We start from the raw sequence: 21,148 nt of genomic DNA, 5'->3' as shown, positions 1-21,148 counted from the left end.
ATATTGTAGTACAATAAATACCAGTCTGAGGAAAAGAAGAGTCGTTTCCCACAAGAGTTTTCTTTTGCTACCCAAAAAACACAAGGACGGTGATAATGTACAACTGTAAGATGTGAAATATATCAGACATAAACAATATTTCATGAATGATGTCACAATATACTGGATTATTTACTGATGTTGCACTTCCGTCATCAATAGTTAAGCTAAATTAGAGGTAAAGAAACAACCAATAACAATCTAATACAGTACTTTAATATAGTTTGTATATGTGGAACATTTTCATTGGATCACTGATTTTCTTTCACAAATTACCATCGAGCGTTAATGAATGAAACATGAACAGAAGAGACATTTTAGGAGACAAAATTAATTTATAGTTTTCTTGGGTCACAGGAAGACAAAGACAATCCATAAGAAAATATGTGTAAAATTTAAGAGGGGCTAAAAATAACTGTAAAGAAGAAAGCAAGCAACATTTGCCGCTGTACAAAACTCCCAAGTCGCTGCCGCTTTCGTCCTCCTGTCACAACACTGATAATGTCCATCATTCGGTCCTTATCGTCTGCCTAGGCCCCGGCATCTGTCGGACAGGCCGAGTATCTGTAGGTGTACAGTTTGTTATCTGCACCTCCGCTCAGCATCAGCTGAAAAAAACATAAAAAAGTAGAGAAAGTTACACATTGATTTCATGGATTCAACTGCTGAATATTCTTTACTTTGGGATTCGATTTGTGTCTTACCCCGCTTTCTGTCCAGTCCACACAAAACACTTTGTCCTCGTGGGCCGCCAGGTCATACAGAGGAGCCTTACAGCTGGGAGATATGAAAGATACGCGTCAAACATATACCAATATACAGTATCAACAAAAGACAGATTTGAGTGATGTAGGCTGAGGAGGCATTTCATAGACTGTATTTTATTCTGACAAAGACAGGAAGCTTCTTCCAGACAGGAAGTGGTTTACTCTCAGCAGTGTGGAAGTAACAGGATGCATGGATAATGGCTTAAGTTCCCCGTTGGATGTCAGAGGGCAAGATAAAAGGAGTGAAAACACTCTAAACAGAGTGTACATCTAAACTGGTATCGTCTAAAATAAGTTCCACGGTAGTACAATGCTCCTATCTGCTCAAACGAACTGTCCCTTTAAGTCCTAATAAGTTGCTGACTTCTACAAAGCATTCACGTGCTTCACAGACCTTCTGGTGTCCCACAGTTTGACCAGGTTGTCCAGGGAGCCGGAGACCAGCTGGTGCTCATGTGACGGCGCCCACTTCACGGCGGTGACCCAGCCGGTGTGGGAGGTCAGGGACAGCAGCACCAGCGACCCGTCTGGAGCGGAGAAGAGGGAAAGCGAGGAAAGACGTCGGATATAAAACAACACTGCTGAAACACCCATGGTCGTGTGTTCATCTGTTGCAGTGAGAGCACAGCGGTACCTTTGGTGCGAGGGTCCCACAGTCTGATGTGTCGGTCAGTGCTGCCGGAGGCCAGCCGTCGACACAGAGGTGAGTAGGAAATACAGTTGAACACTTTGCTGCCAGTCTGGAGAATGGACAAAATGAATAGCGTCAAAATGTTGTCACAGTGACCATGTCTTATATGCGGCTGATGTTTCTGACCCAGTGTCTGCTCGTCTGTGTGTTTTTCTCACCAGCGTAGTCTTCATTCCTCCCGTCTCCACGTCCCACACGCGGATGGTGTGGTCCCATGATGCACTGCAAACTTCCTCACTGTCGCACCACAGGACAGAGGACACCGCCTCGTTGTGTCCAGATAACGTCATCAGTGGAGTCTGTGTCCATGAGACGAAAAGGGAGCCTCATTTTTATCGATACCCCTTCACATTCGGTTTGTTAACTAACGCGCCGATCTTTACACCACCAGGTTAGCCGGACTGAAGAGTGATATAGCTCCACTCACCCTGGTAAGGCCGAGCTGTTGAGTCTTCTGTTTCTTCCTCGGTCTGTCGGCGGGCTCTTCGACCTCGTCTGCTTCGTCCGTGGGCACTGATGGGGGAAAAGGTTGGAGCATGTTGGGAGATTTGCTTTTCATTCCGTAAAGCTTAACATGCAATCATTTGCTCTGGCGACCTACCTGCTGACCAAATCTTCAACATTTTGTCCCAGGAGCCACTGCAGAACTGTATGGGGAGCAACACACATGCTTTAACTGTGTGTTGTACGAATCCTAGTCATAGTGCCTCTACCCATTATCCATCCCTCTTTACCTTTGTGCCGGTGGGGTCTGTCGCAACAGTGTCAACGCTCCCCGTGTGTCCCCGGCAGCAGTGTCTGGCTTTCACCTTGTTCCTCTCCGAGTTCCACTCCCACAGCAGGAGGGTCTGGTCCAGAGAGGCCGTCAGCAGCAGAGAGGTCAGGCCGTCTGCACGGAAACGCCCACACACACGTTTTTAAGAACGGCTGCCGTTATCACAAGCAGAGCGAGAGATATGTCCGCCACTCTGTCCACCCTCACCTCTTTTGACCCAGGCCACGTCTTTGACCACATCCGCGTGTCCGGCCACCGTCATCACCGCCTTGCCCTCCAAAGACCAGATCCTGGCTGTCTTGTCATATGACCCCGTTAGGATCCTGCAAAGGAAAAAAACAAAACATACGAATAAGCAAAACATCACATTGTTGGCTCTTGTTTGGGACGTGGACTTGTTGCAGATATATAATGTGTAAATGGGAAGAAATATCAGTGAAGAAATGACAAAGATGCTGGACAAAATAATAGCGACACCATGAAATGACCACCCGGTTGAACATCATTACACATTTGCTCTGTAGATTACTATGAAAGTGATCTGTCTACTTTAGTATGAACCCGTTCAATGGGTGTCCTGAGAATCCTAAATGTTTAGGAACTATATATTTGTCTGATTGGGGTTAATTTGGTTTACGAGTTTCTTCCTCTCATTCTCTTTTATAAATGTACCAAATCTGTGTTGCCAGTGTAATGACCCCTTGACAGTGTGGGGCGTCTGCCATCTTACCATTCAGCGTCTGCATCCACGGCGCTAATCCAGTCATCGTGCATCATGCACTCCTCGGGCTCTGGTGCTGTGATCCGCTCCACATACTCTATCTCCACCACGTCTTCCTGAAACACAGGCAGACGCTCCGACGCATAAATATCAAAAGGATGCGCTCACAGACAATTCAGTCCCCAGTTGTACTTTCAGCTTAATCTCTACTTTCTTTTAATGTGAAGAAGACTATAATAAAACATGTCCACTCAGGGCTAAGCAGCGAGGCCGGTCGTACCGTAGATATGCCTTCCGTGTCCATGTGAGTGGACAGCGACGTTCGCAGGAACTGACCCCTGACCAGGAAGTCGAAGTCCACTTTGCTGTGAGACGCTGCGGAAACAAATGCATTCAAGATGTATTACGGGATTATTTCTTGAATTAAATGAAGTACTGGGACTTTTGTGAACCGGTTGATATAATTACGGCTCATCTAATCATATGTAGGAATAATATTATATCTTAGAAAACTAGGCATAGGCGTATACAAGTGAAGCTTCATGTTGATAGATCTAATATCAATTGCACAGATCTAAATTGTAATAAATCATAAAAATTGATTTCCCAGCAGCAATGAAAACGTGGTTCAGATCACATGTACGCCGATTAAAAGACTTGAATTGGGACCTCAGCTGGGTGCTGTTTCTGTTAATGTTCAAAGTAAAGTGTGCTTTTTACCATTTTTAGCCTCCAGCAGCTTGTTGATGACATTGCTGAGGTCCTGCACTTCAGAGGCAGCGGGGATGGAGAATGGGACATCATCTACAACATACCTGTAAAGAGAAGTCAGGTTATACCCATCAAATACACACAGACGTTTTACATTTAGTAGATTTGTTTGTCATATAAGTTACTGTATCACATGCATGATATCTCGGGATTGTTAGCATTAGCTAGCTAATTATTTTCGTTCGTTTCGTTAAAGGGAATAAGAGCTCACCTTTTGTTCTCTGTGAAGAACCTCGTTTGTAACTGCGACATGTTTAATTAACTTGTATATTTCTCTAACGCGCCACTAGCAGTAGATATATGAGGTATGGCTAAGTAGCTAATCTGTGCCTTCATAACACAGCCGACTCTCGTGCAGTCCTGCCATGTGGTACGAAATCAAGGAACTCCAGTAGAGCCCGGATGCAGCCAATCGATGATTCTGCGCTCGTCCAGCAATGCCTGAGTGGTATTAGCTAAATGTATGCGATGCATGAAAATGGACCCTGTGAGTGTGTTGCTATTATAGATTTATTTATTTATGGCTCTTGTCATTGTTATATTAAGTAGCATGTAATTGAAATACTCAAATGCACGTATCTCAAATAGTATATCCTCCACCTTATATATGCTCCCATTATGCAACATTATCAGAAAACACTCCATAAACACTCATTATGTAGATGGTACCCAATTATATCTATCGACCAAGCCAGACGAAACCAACCAGTTTGATAAACTTCAAGCAGCCTTTCGGACATAAAAACCTGCAACTTCCTGATGTTAAACTCAGACAAAACAGAAGTTATTCTACTCGGCCCAGAACACCTCCTCATCTAATGATACAGTTTCTCTAGATGGCATTGCTCTGGCATCCAGCAGCACCGTAAAGAATCTCGGGGTTACCTTTGATCAGGATTTGTCTTTTAACTCCCAGATAAAACAAACTTTAAGGACTGTACATTCACCTATGTAACATTGCTAAAATCAGGCACATCCTGTCTCAAACGATGCAGAAAAATGTGTTCATGCATTAGTCACTTCTAGATTACTGCAATTCCTTATCAGGCTGCTCTAATACATCTCTTAAATATCTACAATTGATTCAGAATGCTGCAGCATGTGTACTAACAAAAACAGATCACATTACTCCTGTATTAGCTTCTCTGCATCATTTCTGTCATATGCATTGGATGTGTTGTAACTCCGTTACGTTCATTCTCTACACATGACATCTATTTCTCTTCTGTCCTCTCTTGCACCAATGTGAGTCCCGGGACAGAGGACGCCGTATGTGCACAGATTGTAAAACCCTCGGAGGCAAATTTGTGATTTGCAGTATTTGTGAATATATCAATAAATTTAATTCTAACAAAAAGTATAAACCATTTCAACCATTGCTGGGCAACAGCTTGAGTTCATTTCCTTACATTTTTCATTCACAAACTTTTTTTATAGCTGCAAATATATATACTCCTTTAGTTTCTTATTTTAAATATAATTATCCTTTAATCTTATTTTTTATATGTGCTACAAATGTTCACCTGAATTCGTTGTAAATAACATAAAAAATAAATAAAGGGACAGAACTGTGAAATGACATTCTAATGAATGGTTGTGTCCAAATAAGATTTGTATCATGGTTATTAGCCTTAATAACGATGTATTTTTCAAAACCTCAAGAACTGTAAATTATACCAACACTCTGCTCTATTAACGGGGCTTCTAGCACACATGATTATGTATGAATGCTATATATACACATTATCATGTTAACAAATTATAACAATGACCATTTAGGACTTTGGAGATGCATTGCAAACCGTAAAAACAAAGATGTTTATCTCACCAGGGCAGACGTTCAGTCTTGGACAATAAAATGATTCGTCACAATAGAATGGGGAATCTTGCTGAGTTTAATACATGTCTGATGAGTCGTTTACAGTTAAAAATCAACCGAAAAAAAAACGTTCAAACCAGGACAGAACTTTGTGAACAAAAATATTTACATTTTTACTCATTTAATAACTGGAGATCCACCATGGTTGTAAAGCACACCTTCCACAGTCATAAAATTGTTGGTTTTCTTTAATGTGCACTTTGTTACTTGACGTCCAGAAACGGGCACTCAATACAGCGTTGCCCTTATTTGATATAAATGTATGACACAAAACTAAATCGACATAAAAACAGAAAATATATACACCACGATTTCAGTCATCATCTTCTTCCTCCTCTTTGATCTTCTTTTTCTTCTTCTTCTTTTTTGATGACTGGAGAGAGAACAGAAGTGAGCACAACGAATGTTCAAAAACAAACACTGGGAATCTCGTATGAATAGTCTGTAGACGAAGTTTAAATAGATCCGTACCTCTGTAACTGGTACCTCTTCCACTTCCTCTGGTTCCTCCTCTTTCTTGTCCTTCTTTTTCTTCTTCTTTTTCTTGGGAGTCTCCTCTGCTGCTTCTTCCTCTTCTTCTTCTACAAAACATGCAGAAAAAAAAAGATCATGAGCCTCATAATCTCCATTGTGAGCACTTCGTCACTAGATGCCATTTGTTTCCATCCTACCCACCTTCTTTTACTGGTTGCTTTTTGGCCTTTTTGGATTTGGCCACCGGTGTTTCGGGCTCTTCAGCCTCCTCTACCTCCTCGAACTTCCTCTTCTTTGAGGTGGAGGGAATAGTAGAATCGCCGGACGGATCGTACATTCTCACCTCGCTGCGGAGGAACGAGAGGGTATTTAACACCGTTCATATTTACATGTGGGAATACGTCATCTTTGGAAAGGGGTTCTGGAGTATTCACCTCTTGTGCTGGTATTTGTCTGCCTGTGCCATTGCTTTGCCCGTTCCGCTGATTCTTCGGATCTGAGAAGAAGAAAAATAAATGGGGAAACGATAAGATGACCAGCAGAGAGAAAGCCCAGAGCAGATAGACTTTACTCTGACCTGCTTTATACAAGTACATGTGAGCGATACTTCTGACACAGAAAACGGTAAACATCTTTCTCTCGTAGTGTTACTTACTCCTTTCTCCTCCAGCTGGCGCAGCCTGACCTCCAGTTTGGCCCGGTTCTCCACTCCCATTTCAGCATTCGTGTCCTCTCCCAGGGCGTCATAGCGAATAGCCAGGGATGCTTTAGCTGCCAGCATTCTGGAGATCTGGACAGATATTACAAAAACCCATATTTAGTGTCTAACCAATGGACTGTGACGATTATTACTTAGTCCAGTCACATGTTCTTCTGGACTTACCTTGCCCTTATTCTTGGCACTGGTCTGGCCCACTAGGGAGGCATGGTAGATGAGACCGTACTTGGGTGTGTCCTTGCGAGTCTTCAGGGCTCTGAACAGAGCCTTCTCTGCTCCGAGGATCTGCACCGTGGAGGCCGGATGCTTGGCCAGATTCAGAAGGGAACCTTGCAGCAACAGGAAAGACAAGTTAACACGTTGCTCTCGTCGGTACCTGCTCATTGGGCCTGTAGGCACGAGCTCAGATGAGGTAGTGACTTAAAAGCATCAGTCTTTTTCAGGAAAGCGACATCATGTCGTCATCATCACCGCTCGGCTGGTTTTCACTGGTCTCCTCTCTGTGACTCACCTGCATGCGAGATGAGACGGGCTCCGACGAGCTCTCCCACCATCACGGTCAGGTTGGGGGCGATGGCCATCATTCGGTTCTTCAGGTAGTCGTACAGCTGAGTGCGGTACTCTGAGATGTCAATCACCTACAGAAAAAAAAGGAGACAAGATTTGAATTACACCTGCCAGCTGGTCACGAGTCAAAGCGGTCCTGTAGCCGTACCGTGTGACTGTTCAGATGAGGTAGTGACTGAAAACCCACATGATTTGTTTCAGGGTAAAGACGACATGTCGTCATCATCACAACTGTCACTTGAGCTCTTCAATGTTCGACAGTAAGAAAGAGACAAACCTGATCGCACAGGTGCCGTATGTTGCCGATGTCCTGCTCCGACACTTCCGTTCCCATCGAGATCTCGGCCGCCAGTTTGACCTCGGCCTCGATTTCCTCGGGGAGGATGTCGGACAGATCGGAGCCGGCCACGTTGGTGCGGTCGCCTGGCGGACGCACAGAGACACGCTTGGTTACTCGGGAATACAGTCACTGGTGTTCTTTATGCATGCATCTTACAGCTGATCTAATAGTGGATAAGACACTTTGCCCCCACTAGGAACTAAGCCTATCAGCCACTGATGCACCAAACTTAATTTGTATGTATAAGCATGTGCAAAAGTAATTTTTTTTTACCTATTTTGCGGACAGCTTTGCAGTAGACCAAGTTGTCAGTGACTACCTTTCCCAGCTCGGGAAAGTGCCAGCCGTACCACTCTCTGCAGCGCATGATGTAGTTGTTGAGCTCCTTATCCAGGTCGTCCAAAAGAGCTGAAGCGACCACGACAAATACTTTAAGTCAGACTGCACATTCAAACACACAACCGACATTACAAAAAAAAAAAAGGGTAATTAGTGAATATTGTATTCAACTTACAGATGGCCTGCACAATCATGGTGTCCACTTTGTCTGGACTGAACTTCAGCTTGTAGCGGGATAAACTGGAGAACACAGAGAAGAGCTATGAATGGGTTATTCCTCACGGCACACTACTTTTCATATTCCTGTGCTTGGGGAGAAATGGCTGCCTCAGCGGTAGTGACGAATGCTGAGGAAAATCCACAGGAGGTTTCAGACAGCAAGTGTAATCATAGACAGCGCCCGCATTTACGCGATGCTGCGTCCGTGCGCCACGTACCTGTGAGCTAATCCCAGAGACATGGCGCTGATCTCCTTGGGCGGGAGGCCGGTGATGAGGTTCTCCATCTGACTCCTGATGCACCTCATCAGCTCGAACACGGCAGCGTTGTGGACACAGCTCAGGTCCAGCTTTTCCTGAAAACCACAACCGTTTAAGACCAGGAACTCGTGCATTGAACGCGTAGCCAGTATATACTATCAATTTGCATACTTACTTTAATGACCCCGCCGAGTTTAGCGTCGCTGATGGCCAGCTGCTCGTGAGCGTCCTTGGCCACAACTTTCTTTAGCACTTTCTTCAAACTCTTGCCAATTTTTCCCTCAGTAAGGGCAGTGGCAGCTGAGAGGAAGAGGTTGGGAACACCGCATTAGAAACACTAACGTACACAAATGCATAGAACCACAATGGGCCCGAGGGGGAATAAAGGACTCTCAGAGATAAGAGCTCAGTGGAATATCACGTTTTAATCAGACACAAAAACACATCACAGATCCCAGGTGTGCTGTATGTATTCTGCAAAGACATATGTCGTTACCTGCTAAGGCCTCTGTGGTGTCCTGAAACTTCTCAAAGTGCTTCAGCTTCACACTAGCAGGGGACAAAAGAAAACAGTTCAGACGTGTTTTACGTGAGGTACACAGCATCACATGGCGACAACTCGCTGATTGCATGGCACTTACATTTGGTTCGCCTTTTCGGGAGTTTCAAACTCCTTATACAGGCTGTCCACCTGCTGCAGCTTGGATTCATCGAGGACCTGGAATACAACAGAAGCTCTCGGTTAGTTGTCACACATTTAAAAAATGTCTTTAGATTTATGGGTAAAGTTACATTCTCCTGAAAAGTTGGTGTCGATCAACTAATAGCACGAGTTTTAATACATTTACAATATGGATGTGGACAGTGTTGTGAGAAGTAGAGACATTCCTTGAAGTTAACTCAGGCACACGTGGTTACAGGGCCTTTACTCTGCCATGCTGCATTAGCTTAAACCTTAGCAAAAACACTCGTTACGTTACAAGCGAAACGTCAAATAAGCCCGTTCACATGCCCGACTACAAATAAAAACACACCATTTCATTCTACTCACTAACGGTACTTACAACTGAAGCAACGTGCGTGTGGGTAGCTAGCCACGAGGCTAACCTAAGCTAACGTGGATAGCTAAAGAGTACAAATCCCTAATTATTTACGTGACAGGAAACAGAGGACGTGTTTGTATATATACCTTGAATATTGCATATCCAGCGGCGGTTTCAAATAACACGAGCATTTTGGCAGCAGCTCAGTTACTTTTGCAGAAAATGTGCGCTCTCCAAGTTGAGAGCCTTCCGAGTCGCCACGCTGCTGCTCCGACTCTGTGTGAGAGACACGCGGCGAGAAGCGAGCACCAGGAAACTGACGGGTTGCCAGGTCCGTTAATCACCCGATTTCAGAAATGTTTTAAAAACCGTATCGTTGTTTCAGCTACGTATGGAATATGGGTTTTCATGAATAGGATATATCAACGTAATACATTGTTAATAATTTACAAGTGCAAATATCTTTTTTATTTAATAGTTAACGCAAAAGTAAAAATAACAGTGAGTTGGCTTAGAAAACCCAGTACCAGCGAATTTATGGCACTAACTTTTTTCAGAACATAGCGGAGTCCAGTTACTTTATGTATGGAATTCAATTCCACACGTGTTTTCTCCACAACCTGGCAACCCAAAAAGAGGACTTTCGTGTCAAATCTCGCGAGAAATCTTCGCAGACATACCGACTCGAGGAAATAATACTTTTAGTAAAACCTAAAACGCAAATACCGTTGCAGTGGAGCATGATGTACAACTTCAACACAACTATAAGCTACTGGTAGACGTTCATATTTTGTTATTTAGTTATTGTGTTCATATGTTTTATGTACTTCCTGTTCTCGCGGAAGTGACGAACATATGTGCAAACTGGAGCAAAACATGCACATGTGAGAGCTGCGTGGTGAGAAACCCACGTTTACTTCGAATATACTTCACTGTCGATACGAAGAAAGAACTCGGGCGTGAAGTATGGATGAACAGGGACACTATCCTCCGCCGGACTTCGGCTGTCCCCCTCCGACCTTCATCCAAACCTACCAGCAGCAGCCGCCGCCGCACGCGAGCGGCTTCCAGCCCAGCATGTGGAGCTGGAGCGAGACGTCCTCCGAGCCCGTGTGGGACTACAGCGGCCAGGCGGGATGGCATCACGGGGCAGCGGCAGAGTTCGGTTTCCCCTCGGGTCGTGGGAACTATGGACAGAAACGTCCACACGGTGAGTGGCCTATACAGTCTATTAATGGTGATTAAATCACCCAAAAAACAATCACAAGGGCACTATAGCCAGCTTAAAATGGCTTCTTTCATCCACAGCCAGACAAAATGATAGTCTTGTAATGATCATATTGAAAATAGTCAACTAATGTATCTGTAAATATCACATTTGACCATGCTTACTTGACCGTTTTTTTTCTTCAAATAATTGCTATAACTTAATCAGTTTTAAAAATCACAACCAGTCAGCATTATCAGACTCTAGTGTGAGTGTAAAATTGGCAGAGTGTCATAAAGAAAGCATTGTCACATTATTAATAATGAAAGAGTTGATGTGTTTGTTTGTGTTGTGCTGTCGCGCCTCTAACGTCAGTCCTGTCTTCAGGTCAAAACTATGGTCGCGAATGGCATCGAGGTGGAAGACAGAGTCACGGAGCCCCCCACAACCATGGGAAAAAGGTACCTATCTGTTAGAGCACTACAACTTTAATCATGATCTTAACCTTTTAATAGTTATCAAACAACAGCAGCGCGCTCTGCACCGAGAACAAGCCCAGCTACAGCTGATCTGTCTATAATCCACAGCAGAAAAACAAGAAAGAACCAGAGTATTCCCATTTTTGCGACACCTGTGACCGCGGCTTCAAAAACCAGGAGAAGTACGATGAGCACGTTTCTCAACATGTCAAGGTAGTTTAATATATCTTTAAAATCTATAACAGAAGGTTTAGTTTATGGAAGTAATCAAGTTCCTCTGACTACCTCCATCAAATCTCTTTCGTAGTGTTCTGTGCCGGACTGCACCTTCATGGCTCATGAAAAACTAGTCAGCATCCACTGGAAAAACGTAAGTGAAACAACTCGCTGTGTATCTTAAACTTACAGTATTTTCCCTTTGTTAATATCATTCTTTTCTATGTCCTGACTGCAGAACCATGCACCAGGCGCTAAAAGGATCAAGCTGGACACACCGGACGAGATTATGAAATGGAGAGCGGAGAGGCGCAAGTCAGTAATCGAATTTATTTCCATTCATCTTTGAACTATTAATGGCATAATATCATAAGTTGATCCAGATTTTCTATGTTGTGTTTATACATGGATTTTGCATACTTCCAATCAGGAAAACGTAATAATAATAATTTGAATTTCCAGAAACTTTCCGACACTTGAGAATATGGACAAGAAGAAGAAAGTGATGGAGGTGCGGGAGGAGACGGGAGCCGTTCTGGAGACGGCTCAGTTTGGGTAAATGTTCAAATACACGGCATCTTTTTCTTTTATTGCTCACAGAAACAAAAGTATATTCGGACTCGCTCAGAGTTCATCTTATCTAAACTCTATCTCGCAGGCGGATGAGAGGCAGAGGGCGGGGTCGAGGCCGTGGCTGGGGCAACAGAGGGTTCCGTGGGCGTCATCCTCGAGGCCCTCACCCGTCGGACAGCAGTGAGACAGGGAGACCTCCGCCCCTCACCCAGCCCCGCAGGGACGGGGATCCACTGGGAGCGCTGGCCAGCAGTGACCATGGTGAGGGACTCATCTGACGTGTGCGGGGCAAAAATATGTCACCGCGCCTTTATTGTCGCGTCTTTGTTGGTTCGACATCGTCTCTATCATAGAGAAAACACAACTGTGATGGTAATCGATATGTGTTTCTCACGTGCTTCAAGATTCAGACCGAGAGGACCCAGCCCCTGAGTCCAGGATCCGTGGCCTGGTTGTGGCTCCGAAACAGATGAGCTCGGCTCTGGGCTCCCTGGTGGCCAACTACGGCTCCATGAGTGAAAGTGAACCAGAAGGTGAGTTTGCCACCGTCCTCAAGCTGCTACAGAACACACTATTATCTATCAATGTCCAGGTCATCCAAAAGAGCTCAAGAGACAATGACAAATACTCTTTAAGTCAGACTGAATATTCAAACACACAACAGACATTAGTCACCACTAAAGCTGATGTTAGGCTGCAAACAAACTTCACCGTGGTCACATGACTCCACAGCCACCACTAAGCTAAAGGCCGCTAGTGCTCGTTATAACCACCTTTCATAAGACACCTTAAAGCTTAAGAATTCACGAGTGGTGCATTTACTATTACTAATACAAGTCGATAACTTCCAAGTCTGGAGAAGTTTGTAAATAGCAGACAGGAAATGTGTAAATTACACCTATTCAACCTCTATAGAAATAACTGCAGTGACAAATCTTTGGTCGTAACTGTTTGTCTGAACCCCACATAATGAACTAAGTAGTTTAATTCGACCCAAAAAAGACTATTATAGGTCGGTTGTTTTTATGCTGTTACGAATTGATAGACAAAATACAAATTGGGATAAAGCATGTAAAAAACAAACACTTCAAATCTATCAATATTCTTTTTTCTTGTGTTTCAGACATCCCTATTCAGAGAGCCAAAGACACAATATCACAAAAGTGTCCGGACAGAGGGCCCTCGAGAGGGCCGGAGACCTCTTCACAGGTTACGGAGGCCCTTCACACTCCTAACGGCGGAAGAGGAAGGGGACGAAGGGGACGAGGAGGCAGGGGAGGAAGGGGCGGTAGAGGAGGACACCAAGACACACCGCAGAAGCGTCGTCCCACTCTACTCGAGATGGTATTATTATACAAGCATATTTCACAGGATTTTAAATTGAGATAATAAAAAGATATTTAAATGTAGATTATCTATATAATGCAGCATCTCTTATTTTCTTTCACTCTGTTTAGTTGCTGGCCCAAGATATCCGCCACGAGAGGAATGTCCTCCTCCAGTGCGTGCGCTATGTCGTCCGAAACAACTTCTTTGGCCTGGAGAGCAGACCTCAGGACCAGAGGGGCGTGAAGGATGAAGTCACACCAGCGATCTCAAGCGGAGAGCACGCAGGGAGGCAGGAAAAGCCACCAGATAAAGCCAAGGCTCAGTTTACAGAGACAAGTTCAGCAGAAGTTAATTATCAGGAGGAGTTGGAAACAAGTAAAGCTGTTGTAGTTGACCAGTGTCTGCATACGTGCTCAGAACCATCTATAGATCCTCCTGTGGAGCCGGTTACGGGACATTTCCTCCGAAATGCTGAAGAGACTACAGTGAAAGACTGCCACAGCCTCTACTCAACGGGCACAGATGAAATCAGATCCACCTCTGATACTTACGATGATGAAATATGGGAGAGCCCTGGTGCTGTCATGTCTTAGCAAATTACTGAAATTGATTTATCTAATTTTGTTCTGAGGCATGAGTGAGACATTTGTCTTTCAAAGGTTGATGTTAATACTTTGAAATTGTTATTTTTCAAGCACCATTGTGTTTGATGTGATGTTAGTTCGACTAACAATATCCAGGTATATTTTTGTAACATGCTTTGTACTGAAGAAATACAATTTTTTTTTTTTTTCTTTTTTTTTCTTTTGAAATAAATCATATAATCTATTGATCATTTAACAGTTTGTTTGTTGAATTCTATTTTGAGCTTGATTTATAGATATGTTTATGATGTACAATGTGTCGTTTTTTTGTTATAATCAGAATCAGCTTTATTGGCCATGTATGCGTGCGCGTACATGGAATTTGTCTCCGGTTTCCACTCCGCTCTCAATGTACAGACAATACACTATTTTACAATAAACAAGGAAAAATATATAAGAATAAAAAAGGGCAGCAAAAAAGTAGAACAGATGTAGGTATAAACATTTAACAGCTATATACAATATAAGTATAAATATATCCCAAAAAAAGTGTATATATATATATATATATATAATACAGTAGTGCAAACAGAGGTGCAATATTATTTATTGTTCATGAGAGTGACGGCCAGTTGAAAGAAGCTGTTCCTGTGTCTGGTGGTTTTGGCATACAGACCCCTGTATCGCCTACCAGAGGGGAGTAGTTGGAACAGCTTGTGTCCAGGGTGTGATGGGTCTGCAGTGATCTTTCCAGCCCGTTTCCTGACTCTGGAGGTGTACAAGTCCAGGATGGAGGGCAGGCTGGAACCAATGATCCTCTCTGCAGACCTGACAATCCGTTGCAGTCTGTTTCTGTCCTGTTTAGTGGCCGATCCAAACCACACAGTGATGGAAGAACAGAGAACAGACTGGATGATGGCTGAGTAGAACAGGATCAGCAGCTCCTGAGTCAGGTTGAACTTCTTGAGCTGGCGCAGGAAGTATAACCTCTGCTGTGCCTTTTTCCTGATGGTGTTGATGTTGGGAGCCCACTTCAGGTCCTGGGAGATTGTGGATCCCAGATACTTGAAGGTCTCTACAGTGGACACAGTGTTGTTGAGTATGGTGAGGGGGGGCAGTGTTGGGGGGCTCCTCCTGAAGTCCACTGTCATCTCCACAGTTTTGAGCTTGTTCAGCTCCAGGTTGTTCTGACCACACCAGAGGACCAGCTGTTCAACCTCCCGGTCCTCTGGTGCGTCATATAAAATGAAACCCATGTTAATTCTGTGTATTTGTGACTCTTTATTATATCATATGTGCAGTAACAAATATAATAAGCAGTCTCGTTGCAACATAAACATTTGTTGAGTAAAGGCCAGAAGATGAGATTTTAGATTGATTAAACTATCCATGACGCAAATTATTCTGTTAACCTTCCACTAATTGAAAAAACAGTAGAAAAACGCATATCGTTTTGTTTTTTTAATAATTACGCCCTGTATTGACACCTATGGTATAAAGAACATTAAATTCCTCCGAAATAAACACGATGCTTTGGTTGTATATAAAGGTTTACTGCTCATTGTCAAACGCTGCACCGCCCGCCGGACTGCCCGGGGTTGTAAAAGGAGCGCAGCCACCTCCCCTCGAAACCACCTGAGCGTGTGTGCCTATGCGAGTCAGTAAGTAGTTAACATTGGACGATAATAACATGTTATGCAAGCTACGTTAGTGAGAAGAACAATATGTATATATAGTAGTTATTAGAAAGTCATATCGTGACTGGAAGTGTTCGCGTTGACCCATCGCGTGTCGAGTTCAACGACGTCGACAGTGCCGGTAACAGATGTTGGGAAACGGTCGAAGACAATATTGATGGGAAAGCCTGCGTTAAAGGTAAAGGAACTTCCGAGGTCATTAACTAACAAGCTATACGAAATTAATGAATACAAATGATAAAAGTAATGTGCTTAATAGGGATTTCGCGCTAACGCTAGCTTAATTGCTCGGTAACGCTTAGCTAACACCTCGTGCGAGAAGTTAAGCTAACTTTAGCTAATGAACTCACTGAGCTAACTAACTTTAATTACTCTAAACATGGACCTTGTTGGTTTGATACGATACTACCACGTCCAACAATACCAACCAATCCAATAATCTATCTATATCTATCTATTTATTATCTATCTATATATATTTATATCTATATATCTTTCTATTATCTATCTATATATATACATCTATCTATCTATATCTATCTATCTATCTGTCTATCTCTGTCTGTCTGTTTATCAACGGGACATGTCCCAGCTAGATTGTAACACTGTGTGAAACAGATAATATTCAAATAGTTATATGTTTAATATTTATTTTACCAGAATAGTACATTAGTATATATAATAGTACACTTTTTTCCCTCCTTTTTAAGAGTTGTCTCTCAATGAACTCTCTCTGTATCTGGCTACACTATATTAGCGTTTGGATTGTAAGTTAAGATGCATGTTTATCTCTGAATGTGTGTTTCTAAATGTTTGCTATTTGAATTCAAATGTACCAACAAAGTGGTTATTTTTAAACACGTGATTGACGCCTTTCCCCCACCTTTTTCTTCTTCTTCTTCTCTGTTTCTTTTGTCATGCAGTTGTTCAAGTTCACAGCATCCAGCACAGCCAAGGTGGTGGCTTCTGGTCTGTCTGTAAGCGGCCTGCTTGAGTTTACTCTGGAGGAAGAGGAGGTCAGAGACCGCCTTCTGATTCATGTAGATGATGTAGAGACCATCACAATCCCTCTGATGGGGTAAGCACTATGTTATAAGCATGTGATATATATATATTAACCATATTAAGTACCAGACAAACTGCCGTATGTTTTGACCTTTCAACACTCTGACTTTCTTTATATGTTCCTCTAGATTCCCCAGGGCTTGTTCCTTCCTAAAAGACTCAGTACTAGACTTTGGGTGCATCGCAGCAAGCAGTCAGGTGATCAGCAAACATCACCGTATAACCAACCAGGGATCAGCACCAGGTAAATTGAGCCTGTCTCTCTTGGCCTGGAGATACTGCATCTTAAGTTGCTCACGCGGTGATGACAATCATTTTCTCATACAAAGACTCCATGACTCAATAAATGTATGTATCATCACACCTATCACCAGAAAACTTTTCTAAAGCCCGACAATGCAGTTACCTCCTTTGACTTAATCAGAACACATATTTATGGATATTAAAGTTACTTCTGTTCCCTTATGAAGAGATCATATCTGACAGCAAATGCATGAATGAGAAAGTATGTGTGCACAGATAGCATGTGTTGAAGGGATTGGACACTTAATGCTCAGTCACATATTTTAGGATTTGATTCGTATGCTACGAAGAATTAAGGCGGTTCTGAAGGCAAAAAGGGGTCCAACCCGGTACTAGCAAGGTGTACCTAATAAAGTGGCTGGTGAGTGTATATACAATTATTTTTTAAGACCTGACTTTTAACTTGCATTTGTTGTGTTATCAGTAGAGTGCAAAAATGGGGAATGCTTTGAGCCAATACCAAAAACCGGTTGCTACAGACTGTAATAACAAACATCCTTATTTGTAACACAGTGTTATTTTGTGTCAGGAATCAGGTACATGCATATGGAGATGGAATTGAATCAGCGGTGTGGTTATCTCTAACCACACACTGGTATAAACGTGTTCAGTAGCATTGTGTGTGCTGCAGCGCCCCTAGCTGGTCACGCAACAGCAGTAGCGTTGTTTAAGAAGGGAGTTTCCCTCAGAGCTCACGAGGCAGTGCGACCGCTTCAGATGCCGCAATTAATCCTCCTACGATGTTGCTTCAGACACTATTATTATTCGGACACCGTCTGTGAGTATGTTATTTGATCAATTTTTCGTATATTATTAGAAGAATATAGTTGCCGTTCTTTGGTTTACTGAAAAATACAAGTAAAAGGGAGTTAATTGATAGCTATCTTAGCTGTAAGCTATTTGGTAGCGAGCACTGCTTGGCATGTTACTCAGCAGTTTCGGTTTCTAGCCGCGGCGGTCCGCGTGCCCGTGGAAAGTAACGCTGAACTCTGTGTGCGGGCACGTGATGTGGAACGCGTCATGCAGTTATCCAATAGGGCAAGTATGAAATAAATGTAATATTTATTAGGGGCCGATATTTAGTTGAAAAAATGCGATAGGAAGATCGCCGCTTATGCAACGTTGTGAACAACACTAGTAGAGCTAACGTCAATTAGCTGCTAACAGCTACAGCACAGGGTCTCCCCGGCTAACGGATAATGGAGCTAAAGGTTGCATTGAGTTACATTATGGTGCATTCAGGCTCCAAACAGTAAACATGAGTATCGGGCGAAGGCACATTACAACATCATCGTGATGTGTTCAAATGTAATCTTGTAAAATTTAGCTTTTGAATAGAAATTTGAATAAATACAGTTTGAAGGAGATATTTTCAAAGGAATATAAAATTGATATAAGAGATGGAGTTATGAACTGGTTAACTTCCTAACACTAGCTTTAAGCAACTGATAAATCATCATGGAAACTACGAATGTAATCTCTAAAATGTTTATTTAAATTAAAATACAATCTTTTTTTCCCTAATCATTTGAATAGTATGAGTTTATAGATGACAATAACCAAGTAAAAGCATAATTTGTTGAATATTTGTCGTTTTTGTTTTTGTCCAATTGTCCAAATCCTTGTTAAATTCAGTTTTTTTTTAAAATTTTTATTAATAGGCCTACATTTTCCCTTTTGTCTCTGTGTGTCCCTCTAGGTGGGAGATATGGTCTATATGGTGAAGGCCACAGCAGAGTTGCCTCTTCCTTCCCCTTTCACTGCCTGGCCCAGTTCCAACATAGTCTCCATCCCCTGCAACTCTGGTAGGAAACCTGTCCCCCCCCAAACATCACTCATTGCAGGACACCAACACCAATAATCATGAATTATTTAAATGCGGATTACTTCACTGATGTTTCTCTCCACCAATAGAGCCAGCTGTGTGTGTGACAGTACTAAGCCTACAATGCAAGGTGGGGCAGGTGTGTGAAGAGATGGTGCGCATGCCGCTGATCAATATGGCCCGGGAGCTAGCTCTGATTATCTGGGGTCAGTACAGCATGAGCGCTGATGAACACAGGAGGCACTCACTCTTGTTTGCAAACTAAGTCTCTCGTTGTGGGTTTGGAATCGGCCAAGAAAATTGCAATCGGTGCATCTCCACATGTTATTTATTTATGTAACTGTCAAAACTTCTCCCGTACCTGAGTCTCCTCCTCCCTCTGTCGAACAGATTGTGGCTGTGTGGACATCCCAGTACGCTTCCAGGTGGACTCCGTGGGGCAATTTACATGTCAGGTGGTCCTGGTGTGACAGCAGGGTCTATGTGCTAGAGGCGCTGGTCACTTCACAGGTAGATACCAGCTGATATTGGAGCTTAGTAAACCTGTAAAAGGTGCATTCATTATCCCTGGTTTGCTTGTTTGTTCATGTGGTTAATGGTTAATGTTACTGAATGTCATTTGTGACAACAGGGAGGATCCGTCCACTTGGACTTCTGTTCGCCTGCTCACCGCTCACTCACGCAAGATATACCACTGGTGAGGAGCAGGAGAGAATGCATTACTCAGTCTGTGTCTGTGCTGCTTATTAACGGCTTTCCTAGAAGCATTTAATTAATTATAACAAATTTTAGATACTTCCACAATGAGAAACAGCTTTCTTGGAAGAGAGTGGTAATCCTGAATCTTTGACAAATGATATCACTTGACCGAAGCTAGCACATTCAAAGTTTGTGTTTAAAAAAAGTAGATGATGAAAGATTGCTTTCAACATATTGCCAAATGTTTAATAATCGTGAATAAAGTAAAATTATCATGCTTATGTGTCTCTCACAGCACAATGAGACCCATCAAGCCTGGAGGTGTATGGTGAAGGATTCTCCGGCCCAAAGACTTTGGATGTGCCGGCAGGGACAAGAGCCTGCTACCCACTCACCTTTCAGCCTTCTGCACAACGCATTGTCATGGTAATTACATTTTTTTGTTGTGGTTTCATTGTGTCTATCTTTCTTCATGTTTTTCTTGCTTGTTTTCTGTCTTTGTCACATTCTTGCTATTTAACCTCCTGGCTGTATTTACACTTTCTGATAGACCACAGTATTTATACAGTATGGTAGTTGATCCCTTACAGTGATGAATGAACCTCCTAACATTTTGAATGTGAAACTCTGCTGTTGCTAGTATTTGTGTGTTGTCCACACAGATGCCGCTGCTGAGATGTAAAAGAAGAAACTGGTGTCCTGAAATGTGTCTCCTTCTTAAGCCCCACCCCCTTTTTTTACTGTAAAAATGCATTGGTGGTTCAGTGGTAGAATTCTCGCCTGCCACGCGGGAGGCCCGGGTTCGATTCCCGGCCAATGCAAACACTTTTCCTCCGTGCCATTATATTCAAACACATACAAGTGTTTATATTTATGTGTATTTGGCCGAATGTCGTGGACACCTGGGTGAAGAGAATAGCAGAGCTGTCTACTGATAGTCACTGCCTGGTAGTGAGTTGGATCGGACAGCTGGGGAGGCAGCTGGACAAACCTTGTAAACCCAATTGTTAAGTGAGGGTGAACTGAAGCTGAGTCCCCTGTCCGCAACATCTTAAACTCCCTCCTTTGGAATTTAATTTTTGCCCTCGGTGGAGACTAGAGACATGGAAGCAGAGTGGGCCATGTCCAAAACCTCTATTGTGGAAGTGTCTGCTAGGGTTCTGATTAGAATGTCATTGCTGCCAATATATTGACAGGTAGTGATTTGCCCTGAGATGCTAAAGAATCTAAACATTGTTGGTCTGTCTTGGCTAGTAGATCTTCGAGGGGGATTTCACTGCTCAAGTAGCCTATGATGTAGAAATCCAAAAGGGGGTGATTAGGATCAGCGGCCTGCCTTATCTGATCCCAAATGGGCCTTTGTTGTTGGACTAATGTGCTTGTCATTGGTCACAACAAACATCATGTTCAAGTACAGGGCTATTCATAAGTGTACTTTGTACCAGAATAACCAAGGCCAAAGATTGGTGATCAACTTTGTGGTCAGATCATCAGAACTTTGGCCGAATGTCTTGGACACCTGGGTGAAGAGAATAGCAGAGCTGTCTACTGATAGTCACTACCTGGTA

At 43.0% G+C, this 21,148-nt stretch overlaps 3 protein-coding genes and 3 non-coding genes across 7 annotated transcripts; 2 read left to right on the top strand and 4 right to left on the bottom strand.

The window, feature by feature from the left end:
* Positions 1-350: 350 nt before the first annotated feature.
* wdr12 (WD repeat domain 12) lies at positions 351-4,140 on the bottom strand. The gene is made up of 13 exons (XM_076094561.1): positions 3,976-4,140; positions 3,714-3,808; positions 3,274-3,368; positions 3,003-3,109; positions 2,480-2,595; positions 2,232-2,386; positions 2,099-2,144; positions 1,925-2,010; positions 1,656-1,796; positions 1,441-1,546; positions 1,201-1,333; positions 744-816; positions 351-647 (listed from the first exon to the last, which is right to left on the bottom strand). The coding sequence occupies exons 1-13, from the start codon at positions 4,014-4,016 to the stop codon at positions 570-572; spliced, it is 1,272 nt and encodes a 423-aa protein (XP_075950676.1). The 5' UTR covers positions 4,017-4,140; the 3' UTR covers positions 351-569.
* Positions 4,141-5,641: 1,501 nt separating this feature from the next.
* Positions 5,642-9,904, bottom strand: nop58 (NOP58 ribonucleoprotein homolog (yeast)). The gene is made up of 15 exons (XM_076094560.1): positions 9,750-9,904; positions 9,202-9,278; positions 9,057-9,109; positions 8,736-8,860; positions 8,519-8,655; positions 8,257-8,321; positions 8,016-8,150; positions 7,680-7,825; positions 7,347-7,473; positions 7,001-7,164; positions 6,773-6,907; positions 6,552-6,613; positions 6,319-6,464; positions 6,115-6,224; positions 5,642-6,016 (listed from the first exon to the last, which is right to left on the bottom strand). Exons 1-15 carry the CDS (start codon positions 9,792-9,794, stop codon positions 5,957-5,959), a joined length of 1,587 nt encoding a protein of 528 aa, XP_075950675.1. The 5' UTR covers positions 9,795-9,904; the 3' UTR covers positions 5,642-5,956.
* LOC142953837 (small nucleolar RNA SNORD11B) lies at positions 7,232-7,314 on the bottom strand. The gene has a single exon (XR_012955436.1). It is a non-coding gene; the product is annotated as a small nucleolar RNA SNORD11B (small nucleolar RNA).
* Positions 7,555-7,639, bottom strand: LOC142953835 (small nucleolar RNA SNORD11B). Its single transcript, XR_012955434.1, has one exon. It is a non-coding gene; the product is annotated as a small nucleolar RNA SNORD11B (small nucleolar RNA).
* A 420-nt stretch (positions 9,905-10,324) lies between the features above and the next one.
* nufip1 (nuclear FMR1 interacting protein 1) lies at positions 10,325-14,247 on the top strand. 2 transcript variants are annotated; one of them, XM_076094559.1, is made up of 10 exons: positions 10,325-10,813; positions 11,198-11,271; positions 11,401-11,502; positions 11,597-11,659; positions 11,744-11,820; positions 11,968-12,060; positions 12,164-12,339; positions 12,483-12,611; positions 13,202-13,422; positions 13,536-14,247. In XM_076094559.1, exons 1-10 carry the CDS (start codon positions 10,570-10,572, stop codon positions 13,998-14,000), a joined length of 1,644 nt encoding a protein of 547 aa, XP_075950674.1. In that variant the 5' UTR covers positions 10,325-10,569; the 3' UTR covers positions 14,001-14,247. The 2 variants fall into 2 exon arrangements, with proteins under 2 accessions (XP_075950674.1, XP_075950673.1); XM_076094558.1 differs by having other exon boundaries at positions 10,326-10,813; positions 11,398-11,502.
* Positions 14,248-20,330: 6,083 nt separating this feature from the next.
* Positions 20,331-20,401, top strand: trnag-gcc (transfer RNA glycine (anticodon GCC)). The gene has a single exon. It is a non-coding gene; the product is annotated as a tRNA-Gly (tRNA).
* Positions 20,402-21,148: the final 747 nt, after the last annotated feature.

The sequence above is a fragment of the Anarhichas minor genome, unplaced genomic scaffold, assembly GCF_050575085.1.
Source record: "Anarhichas minor isolate MPS153535 unplaced genomic scaffold, ASM5057508v1 ptg000018l, whole genome shotgun sequence".
NCBI lineage: Eukaryota > Metazoa > Chordata > Actinopteri > Perciformes > Anarhichadidae > Anarhichas > Anarhichas minor.
The sequence above is the reverse complement of the archived record's forward strand: the minus strand, read 5'-3'. Positions and strand labels throughout refer to the sequence as shown.